Source organism: Coffea arabica, chromosome 1c (genome assembly GCF_036785885.1).
Source record: "Coffea arabica cultivar ET-39 chromosome 1c, Coffea Arabica ET-39 HiFi, whole genome shotgun sequence".
NCBI classification, from domain to species: Eukaryota; Viridiplantae; Streptophyta; class Magnoliopsida; order Gentianales; family Rubiaceae; genus Coffea; species Coffea arabica.
In genome coordinates, this window is record NC_092310.1 from 5377110 (window position 1) to 5395934 (window position 18825).

General features: G+C 35.9%; 1 protein-coding gene across 2 annotated transcripts in view; it reads right to left on the reverse strand.

Moving 5' to 3' along the window:
- The window catches only part of LOC113708559 (callose synthase 9-like), a 44190-nt gene that overhangs the window by 3251 nt on the left and 22114 nt on the right, over positions 1 to 18825 (reverse strand). The window contains exons 22-49 of one of the 2 annotated variants that reach the window (XM_027231067.2): positions 18094 to 18180; positions 17892 to 17977; positions 17787 to 17811; positions 15622 to 15716; positions 15448 to 15529; positions 15168 to 15340; positions 14207 to 14327; positions 12653 to 12750; positions 12470 to 12560; positions 12235 to 12395; positions 12043 to 12152; positions 10490 to 10624; positions 9504 to 9572; positions 9248 to 9425; positions 8867 to 8981; positions 7840 to 7959; positions 6762 to 6877; positions 6595 to 6678; positions 6378 to 6490; positions 4871 to 4923; positions 4613 to 4789; positions 3237 to 3284; positions 2729 to 2887; positions 2041 to 2154; positions 1871 to 1959; positions 1603 to 1761; positions 1420 to 1522; positions 199 to 318 (exon numbers count right to left, since the gene is read on the reverse strand). In XM_027231067.2, the coding sequence (XP_027086868.2) occupies positions 199 to 318; positions 1420 to 1522; positions 1603 to 1761; positions 1871 to 1959; positions 2041 to 2154; positions 2729 to 2887; positions 3237 to 3284; positions 4613 to 4789; positions 4871 to 4923; positions 6378 to 6490; positions 6595 to 6678; positions 6762 to 6877; positions 7840 to 7959; positions 8867 to 8981; positions 9248 to 9425; positions 9504 to 9572; positions 10490 to 10624; positions 12043 to 12152; positions 12235 to 12395; positions 12470 to 12560; positions 12653 to 12750; positions 14207 to 14327; positions 15168 to 15340; positions 15448 to 15529; positions 15622 to 15716; positions 17787 to 17811; positions 17892 to 17977; positions 18094 to 18180 (3081 nt within the window). The remainder of the gene's footprint in view (positions 1 to 198; positions 319 to 1419; positions 1523 to 1602; positions 1762 to 1870; positions 1960 to 2040; positions 2155 to 2728; positions 2888 to 3236; positions 3285 to 4612; positions 4790 to 4870; positions 4924 to 6377; positions 6491 to 6594; positions 6679 to 6761; positions 6878 to 7839; positions 7960 to 8866; positions 8982 to 9247; positions 9426 to 9503; positions 9573 to 10489; positions 10625 to 12042; positions 12153 to 12234; positions 12396 to 12469; positions 12561 to 12652; positions 12751 to 14206; positions 14328 to 15167; positions 15341 to 15447; positions 15530 to 15621; positions 15717 to 17786; positions 17812 to 17891; positions 17978 to 18093; positions 18181 to 18825) is intronic. The other variant, XM_072052198.1, reaches the window with a different exon arrangement.

The window sequence follows — 18825 nt, forward strand, 5'->3', positions numbered from 1 at the left end:
TAATATATATATATATATATATATATCCAATAAATGTGTGTCCCCTACAAAGATATGCATCCTGCCAATCTTTTATTTGTGTAAACTATTTCTGAGCGCATCAAGATCCAATTTGTTAAAGAGTGAAAACCTTAGTTGAAAAAGAGAATCAACAAGTGAATATCTTGACGCAATCCAATACCAATTGAAGAATGTTACCGTCAATGATGTATTTGATCCTTGTATGTGCAACTTGTAAACAATGCCAAATTGGAACATGAAGAAGCGCAAACTAAGAATTGACTCCAGTAGCCTCCCCCTTAAGGTTCGGATATGAGCCTGCAAGGACAAAATAAGTGTTAGACACAAGGTCAGAGGAGAATGAGAACACAGGCAAAATTTATGATGAAACAAAAGATTTTGTTACATGGAGTTAGAAAATGTAAATGTGCAGAAAAGAGATCATCCAGAGAATTGAACGACACAGAAGAGGAAGAAAGTTGTATCTACCAAAGCTCTCAAGTCTACATCCACCAGAACAAGAGCATTGAAACAGAACAGCCAAGGTAAAAGCATTCAAATATCTACTTTCCTTTTTTTTGCACCTCCCAACACATGGGGAAGTTTTCCTAACATGACGAAAACTTCTATCCTTTACCATCACATTGGAGTTCTCCTCCTTGTACATTATGCTCACAGGCACCAAGCATTTGTTTTGGAAACATGAGTTCAGGAAATTTTATTTATTTCTTCTTATTTCACTTTCTAGGGTCTTCAAAAGAAAGTAGAAGTGTAACTATAATGAAATGGTAGAAATCAGATGCTAAGAACTGGAAAAAGAAAGTAATCTGATCATGTTACCAGATGTAGCTTAATTAATTACTCTATCATTCTAGTTTATTCTTTGGCAAGGAGTACTCCAGATTCTGAATAAGATTTGACTATATTCTAAATTTGCATCACAAATGTGATTTTCATGTACTTTTTACAATTCTACTGCTAAATCTGTAGCACACAGCAGCTTTATATAGGTTTAAAACTATTGAATGGTTTAGTTTATCAACAGACCAAAAACCTAATTTATTAGTGCTCCCAGTAAGTTTACTAGCTAACAAGGTAACAATAATAATGCATTGAACAATATGCAAAAAACATCTAACATCCATTTTTGACAAAAAGCAAGTTTGATAAGCACAAAAAATGCTTTCCAGAGATGCGTGAAATATGAGAATTAGCCTGACTTCATTTCCTTCCTCAAAAGGAATATATTACAATTGGTAAGGTACCACAAGGAACAATACCAGACAAGATAAAAAAGTTAATGTTTGACATAGCATAACTCCCAATATATATTGTCTTCAATGACCAACCATATTAAGTCCATAAATGGCCAACATATAAAGAATATTCACCACAAGGGTCCCAAGTCAGATATCTTACCAGCTCCTCATCCCACCAAGCCTCCCAACTCTCTTCCCCTTTAACCCCAATTCCACCTCTGTAAAGAAGCCAGTTTGTCCAATCTCGAAAGTCTTCTACTGTTCTGCAAACCATATAAAAAAGCAGTGGCTTAATATAAGAGGAATTAAACCCATTTGTGAAGCAAAGTGAGCAAATACTTACTTCTGCCACTCGAATCCTGATGGATTGAATAAATATGGAGCAAAAAGCCAAGAAATAGCCAAAAACCAGCTGCTAACAGTAAGAAGAATATATCCTATTGCACCTCCTTCATTATATCCATATGCAAGATATACCACCAACAAAAGCACCACCTCCATTCTGAGAAGGAAAAAAAATACAAAAACCACCACTTAGGTTACTAAATGAACGCATAAACACAAGCAGACATCAATTTATGTATGGAAGAGGGGGAGAAAGAGAGAGAGACCCTTTGACAAAATGACTACGGGAGTATAGCCTGTAATTTTCTGAGAATTTGATGTGCCGAACAACGAATCCTCTCCCAGTTGCTTGATACTGTTCAGAAGTATAGATGACTTCAAAGGAAATATAACCAGAGACAACAAACAAGCAGAGAATATTCTTAGTAGAACATACTCTAGCACCACCATGGAGAATAGTGCGGCCAAAGTAGTGGGTTCTTGTGCCCAATGAAAATGTGAAAAAGACTGTACAAAGCTGAAATTGCATAGTGACAAAACTCACAAGGGCCTGTGATGATGAGAACAAAAGAAAATTGTAATATTCGAGGTTGTAAATACAATACCAGAAACATAGCTGGGATAAAATTGAGGTATTCAAGCAACAAACGATCTATATAAACAGATAAATGAAGCATGCCAGCACCAAGGCAGAGCAAGGCTAGTCATTCAAGCATCACAAGAACTAAGGAAAATGATATACCATCCAAGTGAGGGAAGAGCATTATAAGAAAGGAAAAAGGGAACCATCTTCCAACTCTCCACCCATTTGATATGAACAGAAACCAAGCACAGCCCATGGAAAGAAAAAAGGAGTACTGAAAAGATAGAACAGGGCTAATGCAAGAGTACGACTATCCGTAGAAGAGTGCTGATGCCATCTGCACCACGACATCAAATAAAAACTTTATTGTACTTCTCTTCCTGTCTCCACAGGAGATCCAATAGAAGACCTAATTTTGTATTTCATATTCCTAAAAGTGCCTATCAGGTTACCAGAGTGCATTCACCATCCTGCAAAGAATCACATTTTTGGAGGAAGAGTTTTGGGTATTAGGTGTGATTGACAAACTTCAGTAGCATACCCTTAAGAAACCCTGTTCCAAGATGAAGCCCAAAACCATTGGCACAGCAGTAAAAACACCAATCTGAAACAAAAACTGAGCATTGAGGGCAGCACTCAAAGCTGTGTTGTTTAATATCCTGGCTCTAATTTGAATGGTTTCACCAACGCCGGAAAGAGCCTGAAAGAAAAAATTCAAACAGTACCATAAAGACCATAAAAAACAATAGCCTGAAAGAAAAAAGTCAACAGTACCATAAAGACCATAAAAAACAATTAAGTTGATAGGAAAGAGGAAACTTTTAAGAACTTCTCCTGAAAATTTGTGAAAAGCAACGTCAACTTCCCTGATCAAGGACTCCCTGAAGCTAAAACATCCATGCAAATTATTTTCTATGTAACAACATGCATATATACATACAGTAAAATTCCAGCATACCAAATATACATAAAAAAGGACTGTCCACAGTTCATTGCTTGATATCCATTAAGCAATATGCAAACTTAATTCATCATCTCATAGGGCTTACCAAGTATGCTCTCCCATACAGAAAAATGTACACAGTCAACACTGTCAGCTGCACAGAATTACAGATCAGTTAGATAAGATGTAGTGCGAATCATAATTTGGCTAATAATGTAAACATTACATTCCAGCTTAGAGCAGACTCCTAAAAAGAAAGCAAATTTCATTGCTCTTAGGTGCGTTTTAGTTGGGAACAGATGTAGAAATCAAAGTGAAGATGGACCAGAGGGGAGTGAATAGAGGTTCCGAAGCTTGGAAAGGATCAACATGACAGGTAAATGAATTGAGTCAAGCAGAAGCTGGAAATATCTTGTTGCTTCAAATGAGCCATTTGGAAAAGTAAAAGGCACAGAAACCTTTTTCACATCTATTTAACAATTCAATTTTTACTTTCGGTTTTAGACATCAGATTCTCAGACGTGCAAGTTTGGGACAAAAATACAATTAATTGCTGTCACTCCTCCATTGCCATGTTTTAAATAAACAAACAAACTGAAGCAGTCCACTAAAGGAAGCCCAAATCACATATACTCATGCAGTGCCAAACATCATTCTTAAGCACAAGCCCAAGTCATTAGCATACTTCCTAGAAGCCTCTACTATAAACAAGGACATAATCGCCAATTTTCAAGACAACCAAATTTTAGCGTTCACTTTGGATAGCTACAAGGTTTTAAATGTCATAAGTTTGACATCTTTTGCACGACAAACCTAAAAGTGGTAGACAATATAACCCATATTGCTACAAAGATGTGAAGGTCATTATGTAACCAATTGCCTGGCCCATAAAAAGGGATTAATATAACAAATTGGTACTCCATAATAGGATTTACAGCACTAATAAAATTATTTTGCACAATGAGTAATTTTTTCTGTAACCAGTACTTCTGAGTATCCTATGGGCAACTATTCAACAAAAAAAAAGATGAAGCATGCAAGCAAGAACTAACAAGATACATGACTGACAGTGTTACAACCCCAATTAAGAGTGTACTATACACCTGTAATTTTGCTTATACTTTCGCAGGCTTAGAGGGTATTGTTGTGTAGCCGCTACACAAAAAAGCGCACTGCTGAATTAAAAGAGTCATAATGGACAAAGAGACCCATTTTGCTGCTTTTCGTCGTTGATGTTCCAGTTAAGCAGATAGGAAACAAAACCGTATATTTATATATTTCATACACTTCATATCTGGATTCCAAACTCCATTAAAAGTAACTTGCAAAGTTAAAGGTTAAAAGCACCATTCTTGTTCCCTCCCAAACCCCAAATTGGCCTAAAGATTAAGCACCACTTTGGTGATTGGCTCAGGTACCAATTAAAACTTGAACCAATGAGCTCAAAAACTAGGCTGAGGTGCAACAACGCAATGGGCTTACCATGGTACAAAAGTAATAGCCCACAGTGGTGAAAAAGAACGATATCATTCTGAAGAAATCAAAGAGCTGCCCAAGTCTGTAGACATCCCTGCTAAGAACTTGTTCACCATTACCACCAGCTACCTTGCCTTCAAATAAAGCAATCTGATTGAGCCCAACATCTCTTCCTTTGCCAACCTATATAAATCTCAGTTTAGATTTATTCATCACTCTACTACTTTTCATCTTTAAAAAAATTTTAAAAAGACACAATATCACCTGAATGTACTCATGGTGGGTAATATTTCCTTGACGCAAGGTTGAATTGAATCCTGCATATTACAACAAATTAAAAAAAAAGGACAAAAAGGGAATTTTTTGTCTTGTTCTGCTCGTGTTATAGAAGACATTCTTATGCCCTAACATACAACTAGATAGTCAAATCTTAAATAGGCTCACAAATCATAGAGCAAAAGACAGACAACACAGAAACATGATGAGTTAATGCAATCAGGCAATGTGGCATATACTAACACAGAAAAACGTTAACACCATATTTTTGTAATGCTGAAATATGAAGTACTCACAATGATTACATATATCTAGACCCTCACTCATCAAATTGGTATAGTAGTTTGTTGAGATCAGACCAGTATATATAAATACCGCAAACCGAGTGAATCAACATATCCCATCCCACTTATGGGGGTAACCAAAGGAAATAATGAATAGCTCCTGTCAGCTTGGAGCAGAAAATTCAGAATCAAGTCCATAACATAAACATAAATAGACAAAAACAACTGCAGAAATTGTCTGTAATCGAAGTGCTCGAGTTCTTCAACATGCAATAAGCAACATGAAGAAAAAACAAGCAACCATTTTGTCAAGAAGAATTCAGCGGTGCCTTCTGAGCCATGTCCCAAGGGAGACAAATGCAACCTGGTATCGGTGTAAGATTGGCTGTAATCGAAGTGCTTGAGATCTTCACATTCAATAAGCAAGATGAAGAAAAAACATGCAACTAGTTTGTCAAGAAGAATTCAGTGGTGCCTTCTGAGCCATGTCCAAAGGGAGACAAATGCAATCTGGTATCAGTGTAAGCAAAGCAAGATGCTTGACACAGTTGAAAGAACAAATGCATTTGAAATGCATGTATAACAGATATCTCTTCAAAAGCGTGAAAGAAATAACCAAGACTGTTCAGACACCAAGAAGCAATAAATCAACCATCTTTATACAATACTAAACTTCAACGCATATGCAAAAAGGAAAAAAATCAGTAAATGGAATGCAAAATTTTGATATGCTCGAAGGATCCCGCTGAAATTCACAGGTATAATACAAATATGGACTAGAAATCATAAAAGAATATTTTATTGTTACATGCTCAATTATGCAGAATTTGGAATTACTACAACACTCATAGGTCGAAAATTAAATATAAACATCATCCGGAAAGTTTCCATTAACTAGCTAATCTAATATTTCTTAAGTCTCCAACTCCTTAAGCCATGGAAGCTAGCACTTAGAAAAAGATGCTAGGCATCTTGCATCGTCAAATCTTTCTTGAATTGACAGCTGATACGGCGGTTGAACATTCTAAAACTAAATCATACTCCTACACAAAATATAGCAAATGTTTGTAATAGAATTGGATGGAAGATAAAAGAGTGGGAATGCAAGTTTGACATTGTAATTCCCATTCAAAAGTAGTCATCTGCAGTATAGGGAAACATTAAAAAAAAAAACTATATAATGGCAATTTGCCTAGCATAGTTAGTTGTACCCGCATATATGTCTTCACTGATGTTAATTACACGAGACGCCTTGCTGATACCACCTCGAGTTATATGGAAAACTCTATCAAAGACATCTGGATGGCCATAGTGCATTCGAACCCTATAAGACAAATTGAAATTTCAATAAAGTAGGATCAGATATAAGAAAAAGCAGGAAATCATACACACGAACAATAGCAAATTTTATAACAAACAGGATCTTACTTCAAGGGCTTGGCCAGAACACGCTGACCAAGTGTCACAAAGCTAGTTTCTTGGTTGGACATGAATGACGCCAAAGAAGAGACACTGCATCATTTGCTGAAGAATTAGTAACTGATTGTTAGCAACATAGGAGATCACCACCATATAAATATTGAATTGAGAAATACCTTCCCGTAAATACATGCTCCCTAACACCAAGAATAGTAGGAGCATGAATCCCATGATCACGATGGAATTCTTCTAAAAGATTTCTCATTTTCAAAGCTTCCTCGAAATAATTATCCTATTAAAAAAAATAAATGAGCTCTCGAAAAACAAGGCAACATTAAGAAACGACCAAGCAAAAGAAGATAAAAGGCAATGACATGAATGGGAGAAAACAAAGCAATAAGCATGTTGGCTGCTGCTTTCCATCCACATTATGAATTGCCCTGAACCACGAATTACCCTAAATTAAGGGCAATTTGGGCACCTAAGTTTTGTCAAATTTACAGGCTCCTCTCCTACAGTTTCGCTCATTATGCTTACCTCCCTAATCAGGCATATATCTCATAATCTGCTGACACAACAAAGGTACAGAGACACGCAAAAAACTTAGTGCCCACTTCTTCAGGCACGGAACAAACATACAGCCAGCTTGTACTGATCCTAATTCACCTCCATCCAACAGTGCATGTGCTCATGGTCAAAACCAATATTGATGAACACCCCGGTAATTAATATTTTGAGAAGGGTGGATATGAGGGTGAGTAGAAGACAGGGCAGAAGGAAGGACAGAGCTAGGTCAAGAGGGAGGAGAAATGGTTTAGCTGTATGCTCAGAGCGATCCCAAGAGGAAGACGGTGGAGCGGGAGAATGAGGAGATTGAGCACAAGGAAGAAAGGGGCGAAGTCAGCAGAGAGAAATGCATGCAGGAGAGGAGTATCATCCAAAGTCAAACTGGAGCTTATTTAATTTCTTCTCCTGATTTCAAAACAATATTGCTCTGTTACACAACCACATGGACCAGAGGTAGGAACAATTAATCCTCAAACCCAAATAAGAGTCTGTGCATATTTTCATTTTGCACTACAAATTTATGCATGACTCTGCATTGTTAAGATTTTCCAAGGATATCCAGACATACTAACATCACGTGGCAAAATCATCTGCAGTTATATCTGCAACTTATGCTTCTGAAACAGAGGTTAATTTGAAGGGCCTGGTGAGATATTATCAGCAGCTGTTGAAACAGATACCTCTTACCTGATTCATGTCAATCGTCTGCATTGCATTTCCACGTGTGAATATAACTGCATGATTTTGATTTTCAGGCTTCCCTTCACCAAGTTTTGGATTCCCTGGCAATTTTACAGAATAGATTTCCTGCATTTTCATTAGAAGGAAACCCCACCTTAGAATTTAAAAATTTACATTACAGAATTTTGTTATAAAGCATTTTAGCTGATCATACTATCATAGTGCAGCTAAAGAGCCACAAGATAAGAATCACTGGTTTCCAGGAGAGACTGCAGAAACAAGTCATGTAAATGAGAAGCTGACTAAGAAAACACAGCAACTTAGAGTAATAACAATACATACGCATAGACATAATTAATATACCATAGTCATCACCTCCTGTATTAGGATCCTCTACATCTAGGGGTAAATGAAGGCTCTTGCAGTTACCAATTAATATCAGAAATTTGACATTTGACCAAAAAAATATAATTCACTTCATGGTTGCAACTGTAAACCTTAAAATTGTTAACACCACTATTACTCAATCTGATTCAGCACTTTAATCTCTTCACAATTTTCACCACCCTGCATCATCCAAATATTACATACAGATTGGATGGTAAAATATTCACCCATGGAGTAGATGTCTTAATATGATGATACATTGATTAATGAAATTAAACGTACATTCAAATCATGTTTCTAACTTTTTAAAGTACAAGAATAAACCATATGTCAAAGCCACCATATCCAAGTTGCTGACAAAAAGAACCAACAACGATACTGTTAACAGTTCTCCAATGAAAATAAATTCTAACACTCATAACAGTTTTTGGAGTTTCTTATCAGCAATCAAAATAACCCAGTGCTTTTCTCCACTATTCAGTTTCCAACCAAATAATTTCATCTAAACCTTTTTAGTTCAAACAGAAAAATAAGCTAAAAATCAATAAAATACAAAGAAAAAAAGGAAGAGAACAATTTTTCACTTGTAAATGCCCAGAAATTTAAAAAAAAAAAAAAGAAAAAGAAAAGAGAAACAGTTGAAAACCTGATCCTTCCCGTTGATATCAGCCTTTACAAGTTTTGAGTAATATTCGGTATGCACTTTACCATCCTTCAGGGTCTCGACCACATCAATGAAGGCAACTCGAAGAGCTTCATTTCTATATCAAAGGTATGCAAAAGAAGAACAAACTGATAAGCGAACAAACTAAGAACTAGCATATGCGATATAATGCATTATGTAGATACAGATATTATTCATGTTTTTGGGTGGAAGGAAAGAGCCAAAGGAGGAAGTTGCAAGAATATCCAAGTGGCTCTTTTGAGGACCAAAAGGCCAAGACAATGATGTACCAAATCATAGAGAAAAAGTTACAGCATGCAATCAGTAGTAGATGCATCACATGCTATACACACAATACTCTACCTTTGCATTAATAATGCAATATCAGCAGCCTCAGGCTTTCGCTCTTCTTTCTGCTTTCCGTATATTTGACATGTAACTACATATGTGAACTTCAAATCTGCCTGAGCTCTTGCTTCGGGAGACAACTCAAAGCCTTGAATATCCATAACTTCATATTTGGAGATTGCAGATTCCAAATCTGAGCACAACTAACAGACAATAAAGATCTATCCAAGCAGCCAAAAACAACAAATCTAGTGTTCTTAGATTGGCCAACCTCCAGCCATCATTCTTTCCAAATAGGCTTGAAGCATGAGAGCCTTTCTGTAGTACATCATCCCCCGTACTGCAATTGGACAATGAGCAAACATCAAACAAGGACGTCAACAAATAGAAGAGAAATAAGCATTCCTTATCCAAGAAGTTATGAGAGCATACCCAGGACCATGTTCTGGAAGACAATTATGACCTTCAAATAAAAACAACTGTCCACATACATTTATAGAAATTTCATGCAGAAAGCAAGAACATCTGAAACATATATGTGCAAGTAACAATAAGGATGTTCAAAACAACAGTGAATTGGATAGCTTCTTCGTTCTCCATGAGGCTATACACTGGATGTTAATCTTATCAATCTAATTCCATAATGCCTCTGTTTTCCTTCTAAAATCTCTTCAATTAGAGATCATTTTATTCCTGAACTCCTAAAACACCCAGTCTGAACCTTTCCCAGTCCTCCCTCTTACTCTTAAAATCTTTCAGTAGTATACTGGATTAAGTATTTCCAGTTTCTTTGCACCCCACCCCCCCCCCCCCCCCAAAAAAATAATAATAAGGCATTGGGGACACCAAGCCCCCCATCTTTCTAGTGCCTCTTTCTTTCAAATTTTCTCCTTCATAAAAACGTTAAGCTCAAATGAGCTCGCTTTCACCTTTTGAATTTTAATTTTACTCTTTTCAATTTACTTGCTTCTTTGTCTGCAACACAATAACTGCTTATTGGAGATATTGATATTAGAATTGGTAATAAAATCTCTGCTTCATTTGTATTCACTTGATTTCTGTTTCACATACATGAAGTTCAATCCTATAATCTCTCCAACCATTTTATCTTCTTTCCAACCCAATTACTGGTCATGGGTGCTTTGAAAGAAAAATGCTCCATCGCAAACCAACTAGCCAAAATGTTCACAAGCCATGAGGAAAGTCGTAGACCAATAAGAAAGAATAAAAAATTCTAGATTTGAAGGGAGAAAGTACCAGTTCTAGCCAATGTTTGTCCTCGGTAAGAAGCCCAAAAACGAAGTTCAAGGATGTCATTTGTATTATCATTAAGTTCTGACTCAGAAGCATTTTCATCACGGCCAATCCGAGCAAGAAAGTTTTTCCATTCATCTGCATTCAATAATTTAGAAATTTGTAAAAAGTAGAGCAGGCTAGAAGACCCACAAAAAGCAAAGCAACTGGACACAAATTTAAACCATATGGCATTTAAAGATCAATAAAGAAAAAAAACCAGAGTATGTTTTAAGGATTTCTGCATAACAAGTATAGCAAGGACTCTTAAGGAAACTACAATCAAAAACAGAATTTGCAAAACAAGTTTCATCATAAAAAATGGGCTTAGAAGTCTTCAGAACCTAAAAGTTTTTAAACTTGAAAAGTCCTGATACCCACAAATACTTTTGCAACAAGAATAATTACGAAGTTATCTAATGATTCACTCATAATCCAATTTATTTTGTTTGTTGGCACAAAATTGGTTAAATTAATGACAGGCATTCCGAAAACCTAGTGCAGGAGGAGCAAACCACTATAGGATGGGAAAATGCAGCAAACTACTTGTTGACAGACTATATGAGAAAATGACGAGTGGAAACTTTCGACCGATGGACAGGTATACAGACATAACTTCAAATACTCATGCAACACTATTGGGGTCTGTTGGATTTATGGATATATACGTTTAAGGAAAGACTTTGAATCAATGGATATAACATCACTAAAATTACATTTTAAATTACCATCAGAGTGAAGAGATATACAAATAATTGAGGAAAAAACTGAAGAACTGAAAAGCTCAGGGGTTAATTATTGAAGTTCTAGATTTTCCTTTCTTCTTCATATGATTGACTGGCAAGGTATGCAATTGGTATGGTATGAGATGTCTCGCATCTGGTAAAAAATCACTAGTATATGTTGGCTTATGTGGGGCTTTTGGACCATAATGAGCTCAAAGAACTATCCACAAACTAAGACCAAGCATTTTTTTGGGACAATTTAGTATTGGTAAGCATTAGTAAAGGTCAGTATACTAGTGGCAGTTATTGCATAATTACATCCTAGATTTTCGTCTTTCCAACCAAGGCTAAATAAAAATCCAACAATGCATTAAGCAAATTACTCAGACTCTTTCTGCTGATGAACATAAACCTACTTGCTGCAGATACAAGAGCCATTCCACCTCAGAAATTTCATACATGCTCTAACATAATAACTAGGGTCTAAATAATGCTTCCCACCTTAGAAGCCAAAGCAGAGATGGACTAGGACCAAGATGCTATAGTGCTGGCACGCATTCATTCTAAAAGTTATAAATTTCCAGTTAGAATTATTAAAAGTGCTAAAGTAACTTTTCTGTCCAGCATCATGACACCAACTACTATCCTCTCATCCAACATACCAATACACCTTGTAAAAGAGGCCATGAATACACTGAGATTCACCATATTTAAAAATTTCCCTAATAAACGTCTTGAATCTGAGATGGTAGGGGAATTTTACAATAGAGCACACTACAAATGGAACATTACCTGGATATATCTTCTGAAGGTAAAACAAAGTGGAAATCCCATCTTCATTCTTCTTAAGGAGGTCAGACATGCTGTAAAGCACAATCTCCGAGTAATAAGGTGTGAACACGCTGCTCATAAATGAAATGAGGGGTTTAGTCAGTGGATGCAACTTTTGAACCCAGGACACTAACAAAAGGCTCCTTATAATACCTGAAGGATAACATTTCACGGACAGGCTTGGCTACTGGCATCTCCATGAAAAGCGAATTTGTAAAGAACTGCAACCGGCGTCTAGCCTCGAGGTTTTCTGGAATATTTGCAGCTGAATCTTTGATAGTGAGAAGGGAATATAATCTTCGGATTTGCAATCTCTGTGGATATCAAGAATTAAGAGGTTCGTGAAGACATAAAACTCAGTCCAGAACTATATGTACTGACTACTTACCAACTTAACATCGCGAGGCCACTTCAATTTTTGAAAGAGGCGACCCTGATTCCTTGCTCTTGACAAAACATTCCACGTCTCATAGTTGTCTCTGAGAATGAAAATAAGGAAATCATAGAACAACTATAGCATACTGAAAAAGGGCCAAAAGTCAAGGAAAAAAAATCTAACTGGGTAGCAAACCTCATGTTAATGTTAAGGACATCATAATGCATAACATCATAAAGATCTTGGACAGCTTTGATAGCTCCACTTTCCAATTCTGGTGTATGATCCTCTCTCTGCATGAAAAGAATTCAAGATAGTATGATCACAGCTTTAGGAAGCAAAAAAAGTCCAAAAGATTGCAACGCGAAATTGAGGGACAACCATACGAAACAGAATTCACTAGTAGATTAGTGTCCTGAAGTCAAAAAATGTTAAGGGTTATGGGCCAGTTTCCAAGCATATCCAAGAGTCTTGAACGGACGAGAACAACACATTCTAGTTTCCAGCCAGTAATTACAATATTAATTGCACAGCTAAGTCAGAACAGCATTGAAACAACCATCTGTCTGGATAAGATCTGAAACATAAGCTACAGTTTGACATTGCATGCTGATAAACTCTTTCCACACAATTACAATTTTCAACAACAAACCCACTCACCAGCTATTTCATCAATTAATGTACTATATCCTTAAGCATCAAAGTAGCACCAAGCATTGAAAAACTAGTTAGGAACCAAACTACAGGAGTTTACTGGTCTTGTCCAAGGTCACTGTCAATTCTTCTTTTCCCATCAACAAGAGGGGCAATCAGTACAATGGTGGAGAAATCTGAACTTAATATTTGAGATAGTAACACTGTGCCAATTCATATACACTGAATGCAAGTTGAAGGTGACAGATTAGTCCCCAAAAAATGCAAAACTAAACTAGTTCCCCTCTTAGATCAAACTTCTACACTCATAGCTCCAACTATATTCACAGTCAAAAAATTATCCATGTGTCCACAAGATTGTTGCTGTAAAAGACAAAGGTGTTAATAATACTACTGTACCACAGTCACACTTAAGAATGAATCCAATATCAGTTTCCTCGACTTTTTAAGTCAAAATAACTCATTTTTCGGCCAATATTCCTAATATGTTGTTTAATCCTCAACAGAACCGGAAATAAGACCTGCCATGAGACAGTAATCTCAAAAAGTTGACTGACACAAAATAATTATCATTTCTGAAGAATATGTTCTTTCAAATCTCAAAAATTTAAGGAAAAAACATAAAGTAGGACTAAGGACGTACAACATTTTGCATCCCTACATAGCTTGAATACTGCTTCACTGAGACAAGGTTTGTTCTAAAAACCCAATTGATTGTATGATGGGATATATGTATCTGTTAATCCAATCTGCTCCAGCAGTCATCTCTTTAATATCAAGCAGGATTAAGTGATTAACCACAGGGTGCAACAGCAATATGCTTGATGAAAAAGTTAAATGCATGACTCCTACTGTAAAAGAAAAAAGGAGATATAAGGAGCTCCAGGAAGTGCCCAAATATGGAAACTAGTCACCAAAACTTACTCTTGCATCCAGCAATAAAATATGTATATACATATACATATATATACACATATATATATTCATGTGCATATACATACACATATATATATATACATATGCATATATATAACAAATTATGAGCTGGCTTGTGATGCACATCTCTATTAATGCTGAAACCATATAAATACATACCAATACTCCCATTAGAGCAGTAACTTTCTGAATGACTAGTGCCAACTTTTCCAGTTGGAAGTCATTGTGAATATTTTTGATGGCAATGCTTCCTCGAATATCTTCATAAATCCTTTCAACCCTGACATTGAAGACACAAACAGCAGAGGACTGCATCAATGATAACAGACCATGAAAGGAACTTCTATGCAGTTAATACGTTCTCATCAAATGTTGACTTCAAGCTATTTGATGCTCTTTTCTAAGTTTTGAAACTTTTTACTCTAGATTTTTTGTTTTCTTTGGCAAATATTCACAAAGTTTGTCTGCCATGTCTCTGGATAGTTTCGATTTTTAAATTAAATGGGATGGGTATTTAAATCATTTTAATTAAATAAAAAGGGTGATTGATTGCCTGGAAATTATTGTGGAGCTCCAAAATCATTGCCCTATATGTTATCTTATCTTACATTTTAAACTAGCAGATAGGAACAACCTATTAAAGGAAGTCTCAATATAACCAACCAAGAAAGTTTATTTAAAAAGCATAGTTCATGACAATCCATATGATAGATTAATCAATCATGCAAGCATGATTTGTGTGCTCTATAATATTAAAAGATGCAATACATAAAACAAAGAAAATATTGAAACTAGTTGATGACAATACATTTGATAAATCCAGTCGAACATGAAATATAATTCATCTGTTTAAAATGTTAAAAGATGCAATGCATGCAACAAAGAGAAGGGCCAATCAAGTTACCATTGTTCAAACCAAACTTAATTGATTAGACAACCCCAATGAGCATGTTCAATGTTCTCCGAAATTGACATTCCATGAACATGAATTCCCTTCCCCCACCCCAGCTACCCAGGTTGACCTCTCACCAATGACAAACAAGAAAAACAAATGGAGCAAGCATTAACAATCTAAAAGCAAAAACACTAAAGGCACTCTGAAGGCTTATCATAAATTTACCATTTCCTTCCTTCATCATTTCCTTCATCATCCAATATTGCTGTAAGTATGACCTCGATGGTATAATAGCACTCTTGAACTGCATATTTCATGTAATCATCCCTTGAGATCCTATCCCACAACTCCTCATGAGAATCCCGACTTTCAATAGCAATATCTTTGGCAAGAAATACCTATAACAGACAGGAGAAGGAATTAAATTAGGCAAAATAGTAAAGAAGCATCGGTGGATATCAATAATCCATCTGGCAATGGCATCAATTCACATAATAAGCACAACCTTGCTGGCCAGGAGGAATAGCGGCCATTGAACCAATGGAATATTCCCAGATGTTTGAGGCATTTGAAGCAACTCCATCTCCCTACAAAAAGTGAAACATCAAGTCAACAGATCCAAGCAATAGAAGCTTCATGTGATTTAAAAAGGGAATAAAAAATCCAATACAGTACTCACAAATTTGTAATGTAATCTTCCTCTCTCAGATTCTTTATAATTTCATTCCAAAAGGGAGCAAAATGAGCAGCATCCTCTTTATTTTTCTCCAGAGCCTTCAAATGACAGCAGGAGTTAATTTCTAAAACAGAACCAAGCAATGAAGCACTACATTATCAAGATTTCTAGAAGTCCTTGACCAACATCAACAATCTCAGACACTTCCAATGCCCTTCATTGTTACAGGTAAATAAGGCTTAACAACTTTTTAACAGTGAACCACAGCTTACAATACATGCCACTGATAATCATCAACCAAACACCTGATAGTTATGAAATACTTGCATTCCAGAAGCAAATATGTGTGTGTGTGTGTGTGTTATTTGTTGACAATTGCATGACATCAACACTCTCAGACACATCTGACACCCTTCGTCATGTCAGGCAAATAAGGCCGAACAACTTTAACAGTGAGCCACAGCTTATCATATATGCCTGAAAATTACTCCGATCAACCAAAAACCTGCCTGATAATTACTTCTATCAATCAAAACCAGATAGTTATGAAATACTTGCATTCCCAAAAAAAAAAGGATAAAAAAAAGGAACTATTATTTATTGAGAATTTCATAACACAAGGCTTAACAACTTGCAGACACATCCAACACTTTATTATATATAGACAATTACATAACATCAATACTCAGACACATCCAACACCCTTCATCATGTCAGGTAAATAAGGCTCAACAACTTTCGACTGTGAGTCACAGCTTACCATACATTGCTCTGATAATTCTCAACCATCCATCTAATAGTTATCAAATACTTGCATTCCCCACCAAAAAAGGGGATACAAAACCATTTAATTATGTATTGACAATTGCATACCATAAAAAAGCATACAACAGCAAGTAGTAGCTCATGATGAACACGTAAAAAGTGTGTTTGTTACAAAAAGTAACATTACCAAGAAAAAGAATGTCTTGATTCTAGTATGTCACTTAAGGAAATAATGGGTACACAACCTCCTTAAACCTACAGTACTTTCTCGAAATAAAAGTACAATGTATTAATACAACAGTGTTAAATGCTACCTAGAAGGTATTCAGTACACATAAACCTTGTTGCAAATAAAATTCAACTTCAAAGAAAGACTCCAAATATACTAATTTTACATATCCATAATATTTTGCATCAACCTTGGAAAGATGTCATGTCTGTTCACCATATCTCCATATGATCCTTAGCCAAGAGCAGGAGATCAGGCAATTTACCCCAAAAAAGGTTGAAAAGTGAAGCCCAAAGCACTAATTCACCCTCGTAATCTTAGTCCCAAAGATAAACAAGGAGACACAGTAAAAGTAAACAATCATAGAGAAAACACAATTCAATCTCACACAGAAAATGGACCTGAGAGGATGTTTCTTGAAAAAAACTATCCTTTCTCAGAACAAAATCTAGATGAATTACCATATTTTGGAAAGGGGCTTCAAATCATTAGTAACGATCATAAGTCAATCTGGAATTCACGTCGTGAATTGAATTTGGCATATTTTAGACCAATTGCTGCTAGTGCAAGCCACTACGGGCCTTCCTTGAGTCGAGAAAACTTTTGTAAATTTGGTAAACTAGTAATTTTGGATCGTCAACTTTAGCCAGTTATTATTATATCAAATAGATGATATATAAAAAATAAAATAAAATAAAAATAATAACAAGATAGGAAATGCTTTCGCCTTCGGTCATCATGTCCACATTTTTTAAACAATATAGGCATATTCCTCCAAGTCAAAATAATAAAAAAAAAAATCTGCATTGCTGCAACTGCAGATCTGCAGCATTCATTTTGCAGTTTTCAAGCTGTACTGATTCTGTGGTTTAGATATGCCTCTACTGCACCTCATACAAGGCAGTAGCATGCTGTGAACCCAATACCCTTCCAAGTGTGTTGGTATTATTCCAAAAAGAAAATTAGAAACCAATGATAGAAGAACTGTAAACTATGAATACTGCCTCTTAACATCATTTCAAAAATTTAAGTGAGGTCAACAAAAACTTTCTCCAGATTCCCAAGTTGAAATCAAGCTGTAAAGATGGATACTGCTTGGGTGCATACAACTCATCAAGCTTTAAAGTAGAAACAAAGAAAATATTTCCAAGGACACAAGAACAAAAAGGTTCACCTGACCAGATGACCGGAGAGAGGCCCTGCAAAGCAAAACTAACATTTAATAGACCACAAAGAAAGGTATCCAGAATTCAAACTTTCTACATCAAAAGGAAAGTACCTGTTAGGAAGAGGTACATGAAGAGTATCCATAAAGGCCTCAGGGAACCCCTCGAAAAGTTTATGAACGGCATCCAAAGATCTAATCTGAACAGTATCAAGAAATAGTTGGATTGAAGAAGCAATTTATCTAATAAGCTATCTGTAAAGTATCTTCTCAAGGTACAATCCACAGTAAACAATCGACATAAACAAGTATTTACCTCTCCAAGACGATCTCTTGCACCAAGTAAGAATCCCAACACAGCTGATATAACTGTGTAAAATATGTAGATATCCAAGAGGTACATCTGCAAACAACATGGAGCTGTGGTTAGTTAAAAAGCTATATAACTTGTGAAAGCCAACCAACAATTAAGTTTGGTTCCCAAATAAATAGCATGACATATTGGTGCCAAGATAACGCACACATCTCAAGCATATGTGCTTCGTCACAAGATTATCAAACTCAAAGAGAAAGTAAAACCTTTTATCATCAGGTTAAAACGAAATCGACAGAGTTCAAAAAACTGTGCTATTGATTTTCCCAGCAAACTTCTGAATTATATGCTTAACATGAACAACAAATTTAATCCTTCTAAAGTGGATTAAAAATAGAGTTGAAGTTTGTAAAAAGGACAGACAACAACTTTGTATGAGCCAGTAAATAAAGTGCCAAGGACAAAATAAAAATCTTCAAGTATACAATAGAGATCTTCTTGTATAAAGTACTTAATTCCTTAACTATTTCTAACATCTCCCATAGAAGCCAAGAAAACAGGAGATCTTCATTTCTCTCCATATAACCGTCCAATAGATGTAACAGGCGAGAAGCCTGCATGACTGACCTCAGGTCAAGTGCTTTAAGTCCAGTACCATAATCTCAGGAATTTTCTACAGCATCTTTAAGCTAAAAAATATTAAAAAACAAATCCTACTGTCTATTAAAAATGTTT